The sequence below is a fragment of the Odocoileus virginianus genome, chromosome 32, assembly GCF_023699985.2.
Source record: "Odocoileus virginianus isolate 20LAN1187 ecotype Illinois chromosome 32, Ovbor_1.2, whole genome shotgun sequence".
In the NCBI taxonomy this organism is placed as follows: Eukaryota; Metazoa; Chordata; class Mammalia; order Artiodactyla; family Cervidae; genus Odocoileus; species Odocoileus virginianus.
The window spans coordinates 40,760,694-40,779,136 of NC_069705.1; the positions used below are offsets into that span (position 1 = coordinate 40,760,694).

Sequence of the window (18,443 nt, forward strand, 5' to 3'; positions counted from 1 at the left end):
CAAGGTGAACGGCACCGAGAGATACGCAGGGACGTGCCTTCAGGTTCTGTAAACCTCGGTCACTTTATTCAAGTGCTGGGCGGTGGAAACAGCCTGCTCGGCCCCCAGGGTCTGTGCGAGGGGGAGGAGCCCCAGGAGGAACGCGGGTTGCTGGGTGTGTCTCACGTTGAAACTGCCTCTCGAGGTGACGCAAGTAGGTGTTACACCTCCTGACCTGTGTGTGCCCCCCACCCCCGCGCTCCCCAGGGCACACGAGACTCTCACGACCAGTAAACGTGTTTTCCAAAAACACTCAAGAGCACTTTCAACAGATACAAGCTTTTCATTTTAATTGCACATTCCTGGCAAGAATAAGATGTCAGCACTGTCAATTAAACCATGGGGCCAACATGTGAGGGTGGCGGCAGGGCTGGTCACCAGGAGGAAGGAAGGGGGCCCGCGGCTCAGCACCACTGGGGCCAGGTCCCCTGATGGCTCCCTGACTCAAAACCTACAGCAATTAGGAGTAAGGGGCTGGCTGCACACTTGGTTAAAAGCAGCTCTCACATCTAGACAAGTGATGACTCACATCTCCCTCCAGTGTCAGCAGAGACACACAAAAGGGAAGCAAAATTCTCGTTTGGATAAGCTTCGCCGGGGAGAAGCCCTCTCGGCTGCCCCGGGACCACCGTGATGGGGTGACGACCTGGGGGCCTTATCTCCTGCCTCCGAGAGCAGGGCCGTGAGGAGGTCGCAGGGACGGCTCAGGGGCTGCCCCACGGCCCTCCGTGGGAGGCTGCACACAGGCCGGGTGGGACACTGTCCCTGGACACCTCCGCTCTGGGCCACCCGGCGCCATGCAGCAGGCACGCACGCCCGGGGTCGGCGTCGGAGGTGAGGGTTGGGGGGGTGGCTGCAGGCCGCGGGCTGGGGGCCGAGGCTGCTACCTGGCCTTCTTGGGTGGCGCTGGCCCGTTGGGGCGGCTGGGCGTGAAGTTCCAGTCCACGGGGTTGAGCAGCTGCTGCGTCTTCTTGCGGGTCCAGTAGGGGTTGATGAGCAGCGTGAGGAGGGCCAGGCCGACCACGAAGAGTGCCAGGTGCGGCGGGAAGAGGCTGCGGGCCAGGCTGGCCCAGTGGCCCAGGCACACCCACCACATGTGGTAGGTGAGCACCATGCGGCAGTGGAAAAGGTGCACCATCGCCCACTGGTTCAGCCTCCAGAGCCGTGAGTCCGCCCAGCCGGCCTGTCGGGGGCAGAGCGCAGTCAGGGGCGCGGCTACGGGCCCCCCTCCCAGGGGCTCCCCCCGCCCCGGGGGTTGTGCACACAGCCAGGGACTCGACGATGCTGGGAGACACGTCCATCACCCGTGACCAACCTCCCCAGGCCCCGGGAGACGAGCCCAAGCGGACTTGCCCTAAAATTATTCTAAACTCACAGTAAAACTAGCTGTGGCTGAAACCCAACAGGGAACTTGAAGACTCTGCGCAGCAGACCGTGCACACAGAGACGGGCCTTCGTAGCTTGTGGCGGGGACCTTGCTGCGCCAGGACGGCCCGCACGCCCAGGACCCACAAGCTTGGGCACCCCAGGCTCTCCTCGCCGCCTGGAGCCACGCTGGGGCTGGGGCTCGTCCTGAGCCCCCTCCCAGGGGAGAGCCCGTCTGGAACGTGCAGGAGGAGAGGGGCCCGAGGAGGCGCTGCCGCGGGCCAGGCAACTGCCCGGTGACCCTGGGAACAGGGTGGCTTTGCAGCAGCTGCACCTGCCAAGCCCTGAAGGGACATGGACACTGATCTCTGGAGGGACCACACTGTAACAGGGGAAGACCCTAGCCTCTCGGAGCCGCAGAAGGTGTACACACAGCTCTGACATGGAAAGACGAGAAGCAACGGGAGCCGTGACCCAGGGCCAACTTAAAACAGGTGGAAAAACAGGAGTTTCTTCCTTGTCTGAAGTATTATGAACCCCCAAAAATAACTTCACAGAAAATCTGAGTTGCCTGCTGTTTCTAGGCCAGGCATGATCATGTCCTCTTCTACTACCAGGGATGTTTAAATCAGCTGCAGATAATACCCAGAGAAACACCCTATTTATTCCGGCAGTTTTAAATATTAAAAACTCCATTTACATTAGCTTCTACCAAGCCTAGACTAAGAAATGAGTGTGAAGAAAAGCAGAAGGATAAGACAGAGTGAGACAGCAGGGAGCAGGGAGCCCAGGATCCCTAACAGGTCTTCGGAAAAGTCTTGGATGAATTGAGGCACATTATGTTCTTGGATGGAAAACACTCAAAAGACATCACATTCTTTCCTCCTAGAATCTATCCACAGATTTAGTCCAAATAAGATAATATCTCCCTCTGTATTTTAACACTTTAAAATAACCCTAAATAATTCCACCTATGTAGTAAATGCACCAGGAGGGCTGAAGGTGCCTCAGTAAAGGATGAAATATGGTGATGTTTCAGAAATAAGGTGATGCCAGTGCAAGAAATAAGCAACACAAAATGCAGAAATAAGTAAAATATATGGAGAGCTGATACTGGGCAGCATTTTGACTCCCCAGGGAAAGGATGGATGATGTAATTACATTAGGATGCTTGCTCGCTTCCTGGGAAATCCAGTGGTATCTCACTTCCCATCTTACTTAAAAATACTTTTTTTCAAATGTCAATATTTCAACGAAAAAGAAAACCAGAGTACTAGGGAAACAACACAGTTCTACAGAAACAGTTTTATACCCACTGCATGGGGCAGGCATTCTCCACTTTATGTCAGTCAGAATCATGACTCACACAAGTAAAATTCCTTAAACTGTATGATCAGACAGAAAAGAGTGCTTCTCAAACACGAAAACATGTAAGGTTTGAGGCTTTCAATGAGATTCTTCACGTGAGAAAGACGCAGCCTTCGCGTTGGCCCGAAGGATGTTAAACGTACAGACTGCAGAGTGGGGATGTGAGCCAAGCGTGCCTTGGGTGCTCACGCAAGTGCAGTGAGTTGCGAATGCCTGGGGGGTGGAGGGCCACTGCTCAGCCTCCCCACCCAAGAGGCCAGCAAGCCATCTTCCACCCACTGAGCCGTCTCCTCCAAAGTTCACTCGGTTCAGTTCAGTCGCTCAGTCGTGTCCAACTCTCTGCCACCCCATGAACCGCAGCACGCCAGGCCACTCTTTTCCACTGTTTCCCCATGTGCTGAAAGCAGTCATCTTAAATCACTAACATCCACACCAGAAGCATGAACTTTACTGCTACAAGAACTGCATTAAGTTCAGAAAACTCCAAGCTTGAGAACTGAGCATTTTTGCTCTAATTCGGGCACTAAAAATTTTGCCTTCATCATCACCAAATGCTCTGAGAAAAGCTGGGTCAGGAACAATCTGAGACGTAACCATGCAAGGTTTGTTTGTCAAGCTTGGGTCCCAGCAGGTAGTGTGCCTGGTATATATTTATACATAAATTCACTGTTTGTTTTTTTTTTAATATCAACTCATTTGCACCTGGATTAGTGTCTCTGTGGATGAAGTTGTCTCTACCAGCTTAGATGTATGAGTGTGTAATTCATTTATTATTATTTCTAAACAGCATTTCAGAACCAAACTGAAGGAGGAAACAGAAGCGTAAGCCCATCTGGGGTGTAAACTACATCACGCTGGTGGTGACGTCTGGTCCTGACACCCTCCCACATCTCATCAAACCAGAGTCCATGGCAAGAGTGCCTGGACCCTGAAGCCTGACAAAGCAAGAACTAGGCAGCTTTACGAAAGGCTTAGAGGGGTATCAGCATCCGAGTGGTATTTACTCCCAAGGCTCAACAGGACCTGAACTAGAAGAACTAGTCTGCCTGGACACGCTGACTCTGAGCTGTCCTAGCTGAAGGGACAGCTTTGCTGTGGGGCTGCTGGCCACGTGATGAACACAGCAAGGCTGCAAAAAGGGGATCACATCCTGGGACTCCCCTTTTTCATTTCCAACCTGAGTGAATGGCATCCAAACACTTCAGAGGAAAAAGACCCCAAACAAAGTGCCTCCCTCTGAGGTCCCCACACAGCTGGGGTCTGCCTGCTTCCTGAGGAGGGGGCCGCCCCACCTAGAGAGGAGCAGCTGAAGACCCCCTCCCCAGTGGCTGAGGTGTGAGAGGTGCTGAGGCCTGTGTGAGCTGCAGGCCACAGGCAAACTCCGTCGTGAGGAATCAGGGGCCCACGGAAAGGGCCCTGCCGCCAGGACAGGCCCCCTGGAGCGACAGGACGGTCCATGTCCCACATCACCCTGGGGTCAGGAGGAGACCCCAGCTCCCTGCTTCACGCTGAAGAGGGAGGGGCTGGGGCGTCCAGCACCCCAACTTGTTGGCGGGGCTCCCAACAGGTGAGCAGACAAAAGCCACAGCCTCCGCCCTTCCCCAGGAGGATGCGGACAAGAAGCCCCAGGCCCTGGCTGGGCCGATCGGTGGGATTCCTCCAGGCGAGGACGGCGGCCAGCGGGGCAGAGGTCAGCTCCGTCTGACGCACGGACTCCAACAGAGGCCCGGAGATGAGGGACAACCTTCGCTCCACACGGAGGGGCAGGACCCATCCCCAGCCCTGCTGAGGGGCGGCCCATGGACTGGCACAGCATGCTCCCCGGGGCAGGAGGATTTGCGGACAGAGTGGGACACGGCTTCCCTGGCGGCCCAGGGGCTGGGAATCCGCACCAGTGCAGGAACAGGGCTGGATCCCTGGGTCTGGGACCCCACAGGCCGCGGGGCAGCGAAGCCCACAAGACCAAGTGCCCTGGAGCCCGTGGTCTGGAGAAGCCATGGCGATGAGAAGCCCGACACCAAAACCAGAGAGCCTGCGTGCAGCGAAGACCGTGTGCAGTGAAGACCGCGTGCAGTGAAGACCGCGTGCGGCGAAGACCCCGTGCAGCCAAGAGAAATACACGCGTTTTAAAACGGAACATTAGTGAAGAGATGGAATAAAAAAAACTCCCAACGGAAACCAAGGAGCTGCAGGACACAATAACTGAACTGGGAAACCTACCAGGGAAGTCACCAGTCGTCTGCAGGTTCAGTGTGAAGTGTCAGTCCCTCGGTCTGTCCCACTCTTTGCAACGCCCTGGACTGTAGCCCACCAGGGTCCTCTGTCCATGGGATTCTCCAGGCAAGAATACTGGAGTGGGTTGCCTTTTCCTTCTTCAGGGGATCTTCCCGACCCAGGGATCGAACTCAGATCCCCCGTACGGCAGGCAGATTCTTTACCATCTGAGCCACATGGGAAGTGTACAGTGTAACCTCTGCCAAAACTCCAATAGCATTTTTAACAACAATAAAAATCTAAAATTCATACGAAACCACAGAAGACCCCAAATACCCAAATCAGTCTTGAGAGTAAAGAACAAAGCTGGAGACACCACATCTTCTGATTTCAAACTCTATTACAAACCTAGAGAAATAAAAACTGCATGAACCGAGCAACAGACAGGGAGACCAGAGGAACAGCACCAATAGCCCAGACTAAATGCACACGCGCACAGCTAACTGGTCTTCAACAGGGGCCAAAGCCACACAGCAGGAAGGCGTGGTCTCTTCAGTCAGTGCTGCTGGGAAACTGCACATTCATGCATAAAAGAACAAAACGGAACCCCTACCTCACACCCTACACAGACAGCAACTTGAGATGGACTGAAGACTGAAATGTAAGACCCAACACTCCTAAAAAAATACAAAGGGGGAAAAGCCTCATGGCACTGGTTTTGGCAATGATTTCATGAACATTATACCAAAAACAAAGACAACTGAAACATAAATAACTGGGACGACAAACTAAAAAGTTTCCTCAAAGCAGAGGAAACAGCAGAGCGAAAAGGCAACCTACAAAGGGGGAGAAAATACTTGCCAACCATACGTCTAGTAAGAGATTAATCTTGAACATACGAACCCCAGGGCTTCCCTGGTGGCTCAGGGGTAAAGAATTCCACCTGCCACTGCAGGAGACGCAGGCTTGGCCCCTGGTCCAGGAAGACCCCACATGCCACACAGCCATTACACCCTTGAGCAGCATCTCGGAGCCTAAACTCCGGAGCACAGGAGTCGCAGCTACGGATCCCATGAGCCCCAGGGCCCACGAGCCTAAATGAGAGAAGCCTGCGCATCGCAGCTGGAGGGAAGACCCTGTTCTCTGCAACGAGAGGAAAGTCTGAGCAGCAACGAAGGCCCAGCACGGCCAAAAATAAATAGATAAATACATAAAATCGTTTTCTAAAACAGGACTACAACTCAACAGTAAAAAATAACAAAGACTCTGATTGAAACGTGGACCAAGGACTTGGACGGTTTTCGAAAGATGATCACATAAACGGCCAAAGGACAGATGAAATGAAAACATGCTGTCACCAGTCATCAGGGAAAAGCAAGACCAAAGCCAATGAGCTAATATCCAAGAAACAAAGAAAACATACACTGCTGAGGACGTGGAGAGACTCGAACTCTGCGCTGCTGGTGGGAACAGAGAACACGCAGCCACTGTGGGAAACAGCGCGGGGGTTCGTTTCTAAAACCGGAACTGCCTCAGGAGCCAGTAAAGGAACCGAAACCAGGATCTGGAAGAGCCTCAGCACCCCGTGCTCACTGCAGCGCAGGTCACAGAACAGACTGAAGCGCCCCGAGCGCGCCCTGATGGATGGTGGGTGAGAACGCGCTTCACCCTCGTAATGGGAAACTGCCCAGCCCGAGAAAGGAGGGAGCTCTTCAGAGTGCCGTGGCACGGCTGCACCCGGAGGACGTTCACCCAGCGACACAAAGCAGGACAGGGAAGACGGGCCAGCGCACGCGGACGAGGCGTCCGGCAGTCCTCAATCAAACCGCGGAGGGCGGCTGCCGGGGGCAGGAGGGAGGCAGCAGGTTTCCATCAAACGAGACGGGTAAGCTCCAGAAACCTGCTGCACATGTGTCCTACGGCTGCACACGTGTGCTGGCCACGAAGACGTGTGTGAAATAACGCAACGTGAAATAAAACCTTCAGGAGATGTATACAGACACATAGAAAAAGCACATTTTCAAGGACTTACAAATGCTGTCTACTGAGACCTCCCTGGCAGTCCAGTGGTTAAGAACCCACTTTCCAATGCAGGGGACACGGGCTTGATCCCACTCGCCAGGGGGCAACTACAACTAAGCCTGCGAGCCACAACTACTGAGCCACAGCGCCACCATGAAGCCCCAACAGAGGCAAACAAGTGAGAATCTACCAAAAACCCTGTCCACTGAGACAGACACGATATCCACCACATCTTCTTCTGCCATGGGCTGGAAGCCTGAGAGAGCTGCTTAAAATTATTAAAATGGAATTCGATCAGAATGAGCTTCCTACTGCCTTCACGCTCTAACCCAGGCTGGGAACAGCACAGGCCACAAGGGGCCGGCAGCAGGGGTGTCAGGGGTGAAGGGACCACGGCCGGGCGCAGAAGCTGTGGGGGAACCGACTGAGCGGGTGTGGGACACCTACCTTCAGCAGCATCCAGGAGATGCAGGTGAAGGGCGTGCTCATCTCCAGGAGCAGCGTGACCATGGGCAGGTAGTGGCCAGCTTGGAGGTTGACCGCTGAGCCGAGAAACCCCAGGAAGGCAAAGAGGTGGTGCACAGCCAGGAAGCCGTCGAAGGTGCGGAAGAGCACGTTGGACACGTGAAGGGCGAGGTTCTCGAAGAAGAAGAAGCCGGTTGCCGTGGTGATGTGGAACCAGCACCAGTCCTGCTGGCCGAGCGCCTTGTCGGCCTGGAGCACGGGGTCCAGCAGCAGCGCCCACAGCCCTGCCGCGGTGCCCTGGATGCCAAAGACCGCGCGTGCGGCTGCCAGGTTCCAGAAGACCTGCTCGCGGGCCGCCAGCGAGCGGTAGGTGGCATTCAGGGAGGACAGCCAGTGGCAGACCACGAAGACGCCCAGGTAGAAGGCACAGCCGGCGGCCGCCAGCACCCCGCGGACCCACCCGGAGGTGTAGTCCAGGTCAAGGGCGCCAGCGTCCAGGAGGCTCATGCTGCCCGCGTCGTCTCGGCCAGGCTGGGGTCCGCACGCTGCGCCAGGGTCGCGGCCTCTGGACCCTCATGCGCCCGTCCTCACCCTGGGGAAGAACAGAACCTGACCTTCTGCTGGCCGGACGGAGCGGCACGCAGGCCGCGCCCACGCCGGGGAGACAGTCACAGCATGGGCAAAAAGCCTCCACCCTGTGCTTCTGCATCTGGGTGACACAAACACAGCAAGAAAGCTTCCGCTGGACGGACAGATGCGTGAGAGACAGTGACGTGACAGACGAGGGGGTGTGGACGGGGCAGCGAAAGACACGGGCCCGACTCCTGTGTGTGTGCACGTCTATGCGTGTATCTGTGTGTGCACATCTGTGTGCACATCTGTGTGTGTGTACATCTGTGTGTACGTGTATCTCTGTGTGTGTAATCTATATGTGTTTATGTATACATCTGTGTGTGCATGTATCTCTGTGTGCATGTATCTCTGATCTCTGTGCATATGTGTATCTGTGTGTATGTACATCTATGTGTGTACACATCTGTGTACATCAGTGTATGTGTGTATCTGTGTGCATATACATCTGTGTGTACGTGTATCTGTGTGTGTAATCTGTGTTTATCTATGTGTATACATCTGTGTGTGCATGTATCTCTGTGTGCATGTATCTCTGATCTGTTCATACATGTATCTCTGTGTGTGTACATCCATGTGTGTACACATCTGTGTGTACCTATATTTGTGTGTACATCTGTATGTGTATCTATGTGTGTACATCTGTGTGTGCGTGTATCTGTGTGCGTACATCTGTGCGTACATGTATTTCTGTGTGTACATCTGTGCATATGTGTATTGCTGTGTATACATCTGTATGTGTATCTGTGTGTACATCTGTGTGCATGTATCTCTGTGATCTCTGGGTACATGTATCTGTGTGTGGGTACATCTATGTGTGTATACATCTATGTGTATACACATCTGTGTGTGTGCATATATCTATGTTTCTGTCTACTGTGATGTTCTGACATCTGGACTCCCCAGACGCCACCCCACCAGCCAAGAACCCACCAGGAGCCGACCATGACCTGTGCCAACCCCCCAGCCAGGCCCAGCCTCCGCCACCTGCCCTGCCCCAGGAGAGGACACTCCTCTGCCTGGATCACCCTGGGTGGGTGCCCGGCAGCTGAAAACACCCCTGTCACCCAAAGCCCAGAGATATCACTAGAACAGACCAGTCTCGTGTTCACCCCAACCTGCCTGCCTTTCCCTGCAAACCCCAGGACAGGCCATGGCCTCCGTCCCCCTCTGTTCTGTCCTCTGCCCCTGGCCCCCGGGTCCCGCCTCCAGGCCCTGTGAGCACCATGGGCTTTGTCGTCCTCTGTGGCCACAGCTGCCTGACCCTCTCAGAACAGAGCCCGGAGCCATCTGGCCCCGCAGTGGTCAGCTTCCAGCACCACAGGGTGGGGGGCAGCTCCGACAGGAGTGGGCTGGGGGATGAGAAGGAAGCCTCGCCATCCAGAGCCAAGCCCCAGGCAGGGGCCGCGCAACCCTGAGCTCCGCTGAAAGGTAGCCCCTCCCGAGCCTTCACCCTGTCTGGCCCCTCCCTTCACATGTCCCCACGGCACTGCGCTCCGAGCCAGCACCTCACTTCATGAAGCTCTGTCTTGAAATGGGGGTTCCCCTTCCCCTGTGACCCTGAAAAGCTCTGACTAAACAACTTGAGCTCGCCATGGGAGTGGCCCATACAGGGGCCCCTTCTCCAAGGCTAGGGGACCCCAGGACCCCGGGAGTAAAGAATCAGGAACAGGGCAGTGGGTTCTGACCCCAGCTCCACCGTTTAGGAGCGGGAACCCAGGAGCCGGAGTCTGACTGCAGGACGGAGGTCGGCCGAGCGGAGGGCAGGAGCAGATGTGGGCCTGCTGACTGGGGGTCTGCCTGGCTCACGGGACCGCGGATTCCCTGGGCAAGCCCAGGCTGCTCCACGGGCCTCTGACCGCCACGTGCCCAGGCCCTCAGAGCCTGGCCGGGGGCTCAGACTGCCCGCGGGCAAGTCTGTTCCTTTCAATCACGCAGGGCATTCCAGGAGCCTGCCCAGGGCCTGGCCTCACTGCCCTGAAGGACCAGCTGCAGGCGTGTCTGACATGCCCAGGTGCCCTAAGCAGGTGCAGAACCACTGAACATGCCTGTGCCCCCAGCTCTAGGGCCCTGCGACCCTGAGAAGCAGTGGTTTAGTGGCTTCCTTTTCCTAACCAAGCGAATGTAACTGAAAGCGTGTGAACGTCTCCTGTGTGCTGCAGGTGGTTTTAACTGTGAGGCAAGTTAAAAACCAAACCAAACCCATTCATCCTGGAGAGAAAGCCCGGAACGACCAGCACCCCTCACACCACATGCCCACCTCTGACCTCCCTGCTGCCCAGCAGGCAGCTCACAGAGACATGCGGTCCTGAGGGGCCGCGCAGAGGGCCCAGGAGGGTGGGAAGTGGAGACGCGAGGCCGCAGCAAAGTCGACCACCCGCCTCTGAGGACAAAGGAGAAGCCAAGGTGGCGGGGAGGGCGGCTCCCAGCACCCAGGAACCAGGGAAACCACCGGCCTCCAGAGCCACTGACGGGCAACCCCAGCCTGGTTCCGGGTCCTCACGCCTTCCAGGATCTGTGCTGCGGTCAAGGCAGACACTGAAGCTCCCAGGCCAGACAGCCGAGGTGGGGCCCATCAGAGACAAGGACACAACTCCCTGTGCAGACCGGGGACCCAACCCCAGGACTCAACCCCAGTACTCCACCTCAATACTCAACCCCAGTACTCCACCCCCAGTACCCAACCCCAGGACTCCACTCCAGTACTCCACCCCAGTACCTGATCCCAGTACTCCACCCCCAGGACCCGACCCCCAGTATTCCACCCCAAGTACCCAACCCCAGGGCTCCACCCCAGTACCTGACCCCCAGTACTGCACTCCAGTACTCCACCCCAGTACTCCACCTCAATACTCAACCCCAGTACTCCACCCCAGTACCTGACCCCCAGTACTCCACCCCAGTACCCAACCCCAGGACTCCACCCCAGTACTCCACCCCCAGTACCCAACCCCAGGACTCCACCCCAGTACCCGAACCCCAGTACCTGATCCCAGTACTCCACCCCCAGGACCCGGTACTCAACCCCAGTACTCCACCCCCAGTACCCAACCCCAGGACTCCACCCCAGTACTCGACCTCCAGCACTCCACCACAGTACTCAACCCCAGTACTCCACCTCAATACTCAACCCCAGTACTCCACCCCAGTACCTGACCCCCAGTACTCCACCCCAGGACCCAACCCCAGGACTCCACCCCCAGTACCCAACCCAGGACTCCACCCCAGTACCCAAACCCCAGTACCTGATCCCAGTACTCCACCCCCAGTACCCAACCCCAGGACTCCACCCCAGTACCCGAACCCCAGTACCCGACCCCAGTACTCCACCTCAATACTCAACCCCAGTACTCCACCCCCAGTATCTGACCCCAGGACTCCACCCCAGTACCCGAACCCCAGTACCTGATCCCAGTACTCCACCCCCAGGACCCAACCCCCAGTACTCCACCCCAGTACTCCACCCCCAGTACCCAACCCCAGGACTCCACCCCAGTACCCGACCCCCAGTATTCCACCCCAGTACCCAGCCCCCAGTACTCCACCCCAGTACCCGACCCCCAGTACTACACCCCAGTATCCAGCCCCCAGTACTCCACCCCAGTACCTAACCCCAGTACTTGACCCCTGTACTCCACCCACAGGACTCGACCCCAGTACTGCACCCCAGGACTGGACCCCCGTATTCCCCCAGGAACTGACCACAGGACTCCACCCCCAGGACTCGATCCCAGGATACCTGCCCCACCCTGGTCATTGCTCAAGCCCTCCCCGAACACACCCTCCTGCACAGCTGCCTGCTCAGAGCTTCTGGGCAGGTTGGGCAGGTCCAACCTGTCACCCTGGGCCTCAGGGACACACAGATGAGGTGACCCATCTGAGCCATAAAGGGACAAGGCCAGGCCTTGGGTTGGAGGTGGTCTGCGGGGACCTAGTCAGTGACCAGACAGCCCCCAGAACCCCAAGATGGCACTGCTGCCCCCTGGCAAGCAGCACCCCAGCGTGCACCCGGGCGCTGCTCAGGAAGGCAGCACAGACCAGAGGGCGGTGGGCAGAGCTCCAGGGGCTCAGCGCCCGCCCCCTACCCCACCTCACCCCTCACCCTCCAGGCAAGGGGGCCCGGGCCCAGCTGGTCCTGTGGCAGCGACCTGGCCTTACCTCAGGCCCAGCTCCAGGTCACTGTCGCTGCCCCTGCAGAGCCGCACCCAGGAGCACGGACCCCCTGCTCTTTCAATCCTGGGGGGCTCTGGAGTCACCCACTGAAGCCCCTGCCTCTGGGCAGCCACGGGCCCGCAGCCGAGGGGAAGGGGCTCCGGGGCTGGAAAGCCCGCCTCTGCCCCACAGGCCTCCATTTTCTTTGGGAAGTCAAGCTCTGTACAAACCTCGTCTCACTTTTTCACAAGATTCGGTGGTTTTGGCCGCTTCCCTGCACTGGGCCAGGCGTTTTAAGACACTGAAGAGGAGGGTTTCCACAGTCCTGTCCTGGGACTGGGGTGTCTCCACCAGAGCAGGTGTGAGCTCCCGCCGTTCACTGGAGGCTACACTGATCCAAAACTTGGAAATGCGTCAGAAAGAGGGAAAAGCAGGCTTTCTTATAGCACCCTGGGTCGCTTGCAGGCCCCTGAAAGTCACCCGACTTTCCAGGGTACACAGCAGGTCTGTTTGGCTGGGACTGCGCCGCGAGGTCCGCCAGAGGCACTGATGAGGTGCGGCGTTCCTGGACCATCCCCTGCTCCAACCGCCATCCCGGAGTTGGTTCTGTCCTCTCTGAGGGTCTTTCCTCAGTGAGTTAGTCCAACCTGATCTGTGCTCCCTGTTTTCACAGGAATTACATTTCTGTATTTTGAGAATTACACTTCAGCAGCTTTTAAACATTTTTCCCCCAAAATTAAAAGACACACTCAACATGGTAAAGCAATCATACTCCAAAAAAAAAAAAGAAAAAAAAGAATATCACTGATTTGAGGGTGCAGAGCAGACATGCAGGAAGATCCCGCTGATGGGATGTGGCAGCAACCGATGGTTTGGAGAGGACCAGCCAAGTCTTTAAAAAACTGGTCAATTTCCATCTCACCTTGTGGAGATCTCTTTTACTTTTCAGTACTTTTCATCTAAAAAAGCTCCTATTCCCTATTCCACCAAACAAAATTGCATCCCTTTAATCTGCAGTGTGAAAGAGGTGTTCTCTAAGTTTTAAAGTGGTACAACTCATTTTATGTCAATATTTAACACAGAATAAACTTCATTTTTGACATACAAAAAGTAAGTAAAAAAACACTCTCAATGAACATAATTCAAAAAACATAAACAAGTCCTACAGAGAGCACAACCTGGTCTCGGGCGGCCTGCCAGTGTCCTCTCGGACCGCCCGCAGACTGCGGCCCGAGCCCCGCGCGGCTCACCAGCCGCCGGAGGGACCTGTTCCTAGCCGGCCCACTGCCCGGCTCACCTGCGGACAGGACGACCTGTCCTTCTGCATGCTCACCTGCGGACGGAGCGATCTGATCCTTGCCGGCTCACCTGCGCAAGGGTCGATCAAACTCCCGCGCGGCTCACCGGAGGACGGAGCGACCAGACCACTGTCCGGCCCACCTCCGGACAGGACGACCTGACTCCCTGCGCGCTCACCTGAGGACGGGCGAGCCGGATCCCGCCCCCACAGTCCAGGCCTGGACGTCAAGCACCGCAGGCCGCACCTGGTGGGCGCAGGGCTCCTCGGCGCGGGGCTGAGGCTTTCAGATCTCACAGGAGACGCGGACCAGCAGGAGAACCCGCCCCGACCCAGCGCCCACCAGAGCACCCGCGCGCACGGCGCCGCGCATGCGCGTCCGGGGGCGTGGCCTCCCGGCTGTGGGAGATACCAAGGGTGCAGACCGGGCGGGGGCGCGGGCCGTACCACCGCACGGAGGGGGCGCGAGCCGTACCACCGCACGGAGGGGGCGCGGACCATACCACTGCACGGAGGGGCGCGAGCCGTACCACGAGAGTGGGGAGCAGCTCTCCGGCCTCTAGGGAACCAGCCGGGGACTCGCCCCTCACGGCCCACGTCCGTTCCCCGGACCGAGATGGACCAGGAAAGGGCCGCCGGCCCAGCACTTGCGGGGAACGCCGCCCGGCCACGCCTCGGTTCCCCTGCCGCGCCTCGCGGAGACACCCGGCGGAGCTCCAGGGACCCGCCCCGGCGGTCCGCACTGACTCCCCGGCAGAGGCCGCGAGCGCAGTTTCGCTTCCCCTTGGGCGAGCAGGTGACCGGCTCCCTCCAGACTGGCCCCGCGCGCGCCGGGGCAGCCGGGTCCGGGCGCTGGCCGGGCACGCGGGCCCAGGGTTGGGGCCGCACTGCTGCACGGCGGCTCGCGGGGACGTGGTGGCGGGGGGGGCGCGGGTGAACCCCGCGCCCGCGCCCTCTCCGCCGCCCGGCCCCCGCCCAGCGTGGGGGCCTCGCCCCGGGCGCACGGGGCCGGGCTCTGGAGCGCCGGGACCGCCTCCCGGCCTGGAGCTAGGCTGCCCTGCGCCCCGGATGGAGCATCGGGGAGAGGCCGTGAGACCCGGCTGACCCGCGGCCCCGCGCACACCTGGCCGCCCGCGTGCTCCCGTGTCCCCAGCAGCGCCCTCCCCGCGGTCTCACCCCCGAGCCTGCCTCCGGGACATTTGTCACCGCTGGGCATCCTGTGCTCTCATGCGTTTGTCCCAGGTCCCTGTTGATTTTCTGACTGCGTGTTACTGGCCCGTGGACCCGTGCCCGGCACCTCCGCAGTGACCAGTGTGGCTGCGGCAGAAGGAACCCGTGGGGTCCCGTGGGAAGCGGCCTCTGCCCTCCCGCCCCACCCTGCCCCGCCGCCTGAGGCGCCCGCGGTCACTTGACTGGGCTGCAGGAAGGCCACCCAGCCCGCAGACTCTGCAGTCTTCCTGCCCCTGTAACCCGTGAGGAGAACCACGGCCTCAGCCACCTCTCAGGACTTCTCTGAGGATGAAATAAGACATGGAAATTATCAGCGCCCTTGAAAAGAAAGTATAAACGATTACTGTGTCCCTCCAGCACACTGGAGGTTTCCGCTCACAATCGGGCTTGGCTTATTGTCTAGTTTAGGCTGAACCCCCGAGTCCTACCTGCCCTGTGGAAATAGACGTGAACCGCTGGGGGAGCCACCGCCTCCGCCTCCAAGGAGGAGCTGGGGCCGGGTCGGAGGCGCCCGGTGATGACTTGCTAGTCACACAGGCAGTCCATTCCTCGGTGTCTTCAGGGGTCTTGTCATATGTTCTGCTATCTTTAAAACATCCTCATAAAAGCAGTCATGTTTTCTAAAAATTACAGGTGTAACTAGTGATGAATAATCGGGGGAATTGAGAAGACTGAATGAAATGCCCCTGATTCCTGCCCTGGATCTATCCTCCCTGGTGAGGCACCTGTGTTCCCAGCCTGGCCACTGGCCTCCTGCGGTCCACCTCCTCCCACTTGGACCCCTCTCCCTGCTGGGGGTGGGGTGGGGTGTCTGTGTGTGTGTGTGTCTGTGTGTGCATGTGTCACCAAGCTAAGCCCTGTCTGTAAATGGTCGATTCCTACCTCAGCTGCACGCACATTCCCCATGTGCTGTAGGCTAAGGAAGCCAAGCGGGCAGTAACTGACTGACTGGTCCCATTTCCCACAGCGCCCCGGGAGGCCGAGTTTGGGGGCCCAGGCTGCGAGGGTGTAGAGAAGAGGACCAAAAACACCCCTTGTAGAGGAGGTGGCCAGGGCGGCATCTTTCTCTCTGATCATATAAGCAGTACACGCTCATTGTTTAATCAAGAAAAAGACAGGTTTTTAGAAGACAGCAGAGAGGGGGTGGGATTTCTCCTCTCTTCCTAAGAACCAAGGGAGGGAGGGAAGGATCTCCCAGTTTTAAACCCTGGAATTACTCTGGAGAGTGACACCTCCACACCCTGCTGCCAATCAACAGTTGAAAGCACTGTACCCGTGCTGGCCATCTGCGGACAATGGGTCAGAAATAAGCGCAGACTCTGGATTCTGGCTATGCTGGCGATCAGGGTCTCCCCGCCAGCTCAAGCCAGGCTGCCCTCCGTCCTCAATGCCTGACCTTGGGCCTGTCCTTTCATCTTTAGTTCAGCTTTAGCAAAAATCCCCCACTCTGGATATCTGATCAGATTCCTCAGCCCCACCTCCCCATGTTATCTCCTAGGCCTCCCTGTTGAATGTCGTGAGAATGCCCTGGCCTTGATTCTTCCTCCCAGGAACATCCGGTCCCCCAGCCCCCCAGCCACACCCTGCTCCTTGGCTGTGACCCCACTTGTCCCTGTTGTATTTGGAGGTGAGCCCAGTCTCCTCCCCGCTGCCCCCTCGAGGCAGGCCTCCAGGTCCCCACACAGTCCCTTGGTGCCTTGAACTGGAGCTGCTCGCTGTGCTTCAGCAGCTAGTCTTGACAGGGTCAGAGTGAAAGGTCAAAGTGGGCGATTAAATAGTTCATCACACTCGGGGGCTGTGAGTAGAACAATATGGGAGACCCCTGTAGGTTCATGATCTCTCAAGGGAGCAGGCTTGCTGAGCAACAGAACCTTGTGAGAGAGGCACGACACATGCCCCCAACAACAAGACGGCGGTGACGTGAGACCCATATCCTACCCGTGAGCTCAGTACTTTAGGGATCCCCAGAACGTGCTCTCTGCACACACAAAAAAGCAATAATTTGTGGACCTTGCTTGACCATGTAGAGTCAAGAAAACCCCTGCTCAACCCGGAGGAGGAGCTGATGACGGAAGCATGACCTCTGCTCAAGAAAGACAAAGAAGGTCTCCTCCCCCCTCCCCACTTTTCCTCTGATTGTGAAACTAGCCAGCATCTCCTGTTCTAATAAAGCACCTCTTACCTGCCACCTTGCCTCTCACCCCATTCTTTCTGCTCCAAGACATAAAGGACTGTGTACGGGAGCTCTTTGAAGCCCCCGAGAAAGCACCCACTTGGTTTCAGTCTCCTGAGCACTAGTTCCTTAACAACTGTGGGAAAACAAAAACTTCCTGGAAAGAAAAGACATCACAGAAAAATGTGTCTTCCTAGAGTCATTCCTGCTCCTATGAATATTATGTCCATTTCTTTCTCTGCAAAGCATGTTTTTGAACCACCAAACACTGTGCCTATGGCTTGGATCCAAGAGTCTGAAAACATGCTAAAGGCTCAGACTGGAGTCTGACTCTTTCTTGCCAGCTTTACTCCTGCTCTGTGACCTCGGAAGGCTTGATTAGCCTCTGAGACACAGACAGGAGAAGATGAGATTGGTCCAAAGTCTCTTCCAGGGACTTCCCTGGTGGTCCCATGGCTAAGATGCGGTGCTTCCAACACAGGGGCCCGGGTTCCATCCATCCCTGGTCCGGGAACTAGACCTCACATGCTGCAACTAAAACTCGACACAGCCAAATAAGTAAAATAAAAATAAATATTTTAAGAAAAGTCTCTTTGGACATCCAAGCTTCTGCTCCTTGAGTGTCAGCTAAGCTAGTTTGCCTCTGGTGCAAATGACGAGCTGGAAGCTAATGGCTGTCATTATCTTGGCTTATAAAGAATCCTTAAGTCTCCCCTGGCTAAACACATCAATGTAACAACAAAACTGCCTCGAGAAAACTGCTGGTTCATGCACTGCAGAGCCAGGCTGCTTCCGGGGCCAACAGAAGTACACCCTCAGCTGGAACACCCCCCTCAGGGCCAAGTCTGGACATTCTTGGTTTTCACGGCGTGGGGGAGGGTGCCCTGGATGCTGTGCACACCCGGAGATGAAGCACAGGAAACGTCAGCCCTGCGGGGGCCGGGGGTGGAGGTGCCCTAGTAACAAACAGAAACCCTTCGAGAGACGCCTCCCAACCAGTCGGTCCAGTCCCACCTCTCGGGTTGGTACCAGATGGTAATCAGGTGACCTGGAGGGTCTCACAACTGTGAGAAATGCCACAGAGAGATTAATGACCTTGGTCCCTCACCTCGGTTACTATTTTACAGACAAATTTACAGACGCAAAGTTTGCCTTCCATCCCCCGCCAAACAGAGCACAAGGTGATACATCAAATACACAGGCATGTAAAGAAAACAAGATTTAGCGTTCCTACAACATCAGGTAGAATGTTGTAAGCAGGCAAATCCCAAAAGTAACAGGCTGAGACGGGATATGTGCAAAATCACCAAACAGCAAAAACCTACCCGAGAGGTTTCAGTATTTTTCCTGGGAACTGCAGCGTTGGACGCAGAGACAAGGATGTGAGACTGGAGTCAGCTGAGCAGAAACCACAAGTTGCAATAGGAGACAGACTCCTTGCTCGCAGGCCCTTCTCTCTTTTACAGTCACCGAGCCAAAGGAACCATC

General features: G+C 56.9%; 1 protein-coding gene across 6 annotated transcripts; it reads right to left on the bottom strand.

Annotated features, from left to right (window-relative positions):
- Window positions 1–302: 302 nt before the first annotated feature.
- Window positions 303–15,266, bottom strand: CLN8 (CLN8 transmembrane ER and ERGIC protein). 6 transcript variants are annotated; one of them, XM_070460158.1, is made up of 3 exons: window positions 15,211–15,266; window positions 7,456–8,065; window positions 303–1,222 (listed from the first exon to the last, which is right to left on the bottom strand). In XM_070460158.1, exons 2-3 carry the CDS (start codon window positions 7,978–7,980, stop codon window positions 923–925), a joined length of 825 nt encoding a protein of 274 aa, XP_070316259.1. In that variant the 5' UTR covers window positions 7,981–8,065; window positions 15,211–15,266; the 3' UTR covers window positions 303–922. The 6 variants fall into 6 exon arrangements, with proteins under 6 accessions (XP_070316259.1, XP_070316260.1, XP_070316261.1 ...); XM_070460159.1 differs by lacking the exon at window positions 15,211–15,266 and adding an exon at window positions 14,729–14,906; XM_070460160.1 differs by lacking the exon at window positions 15,211–15,266 and adding an exon at window positions 14,083–14,171.
- Window positions 15,267–18,443: the final 3,177 nt, after the last annotated feature.

Coding starts and splice junctions, on each gene's coding strand:
- CLN8 (XM_070460158.1), bottom strand. CDS start 7,980: ATGAGCCTCCTGGACGCTGGCGCCCTTGACCTGGACTACACCTCCGGG. Junction 1,223..7,455: donor TCTCCTGGATGCTGCTGAAG/GTAGGTGTCCCA, acceptor TGCCCCCGACAG/GCCGGCTGGGCGGACTCACG.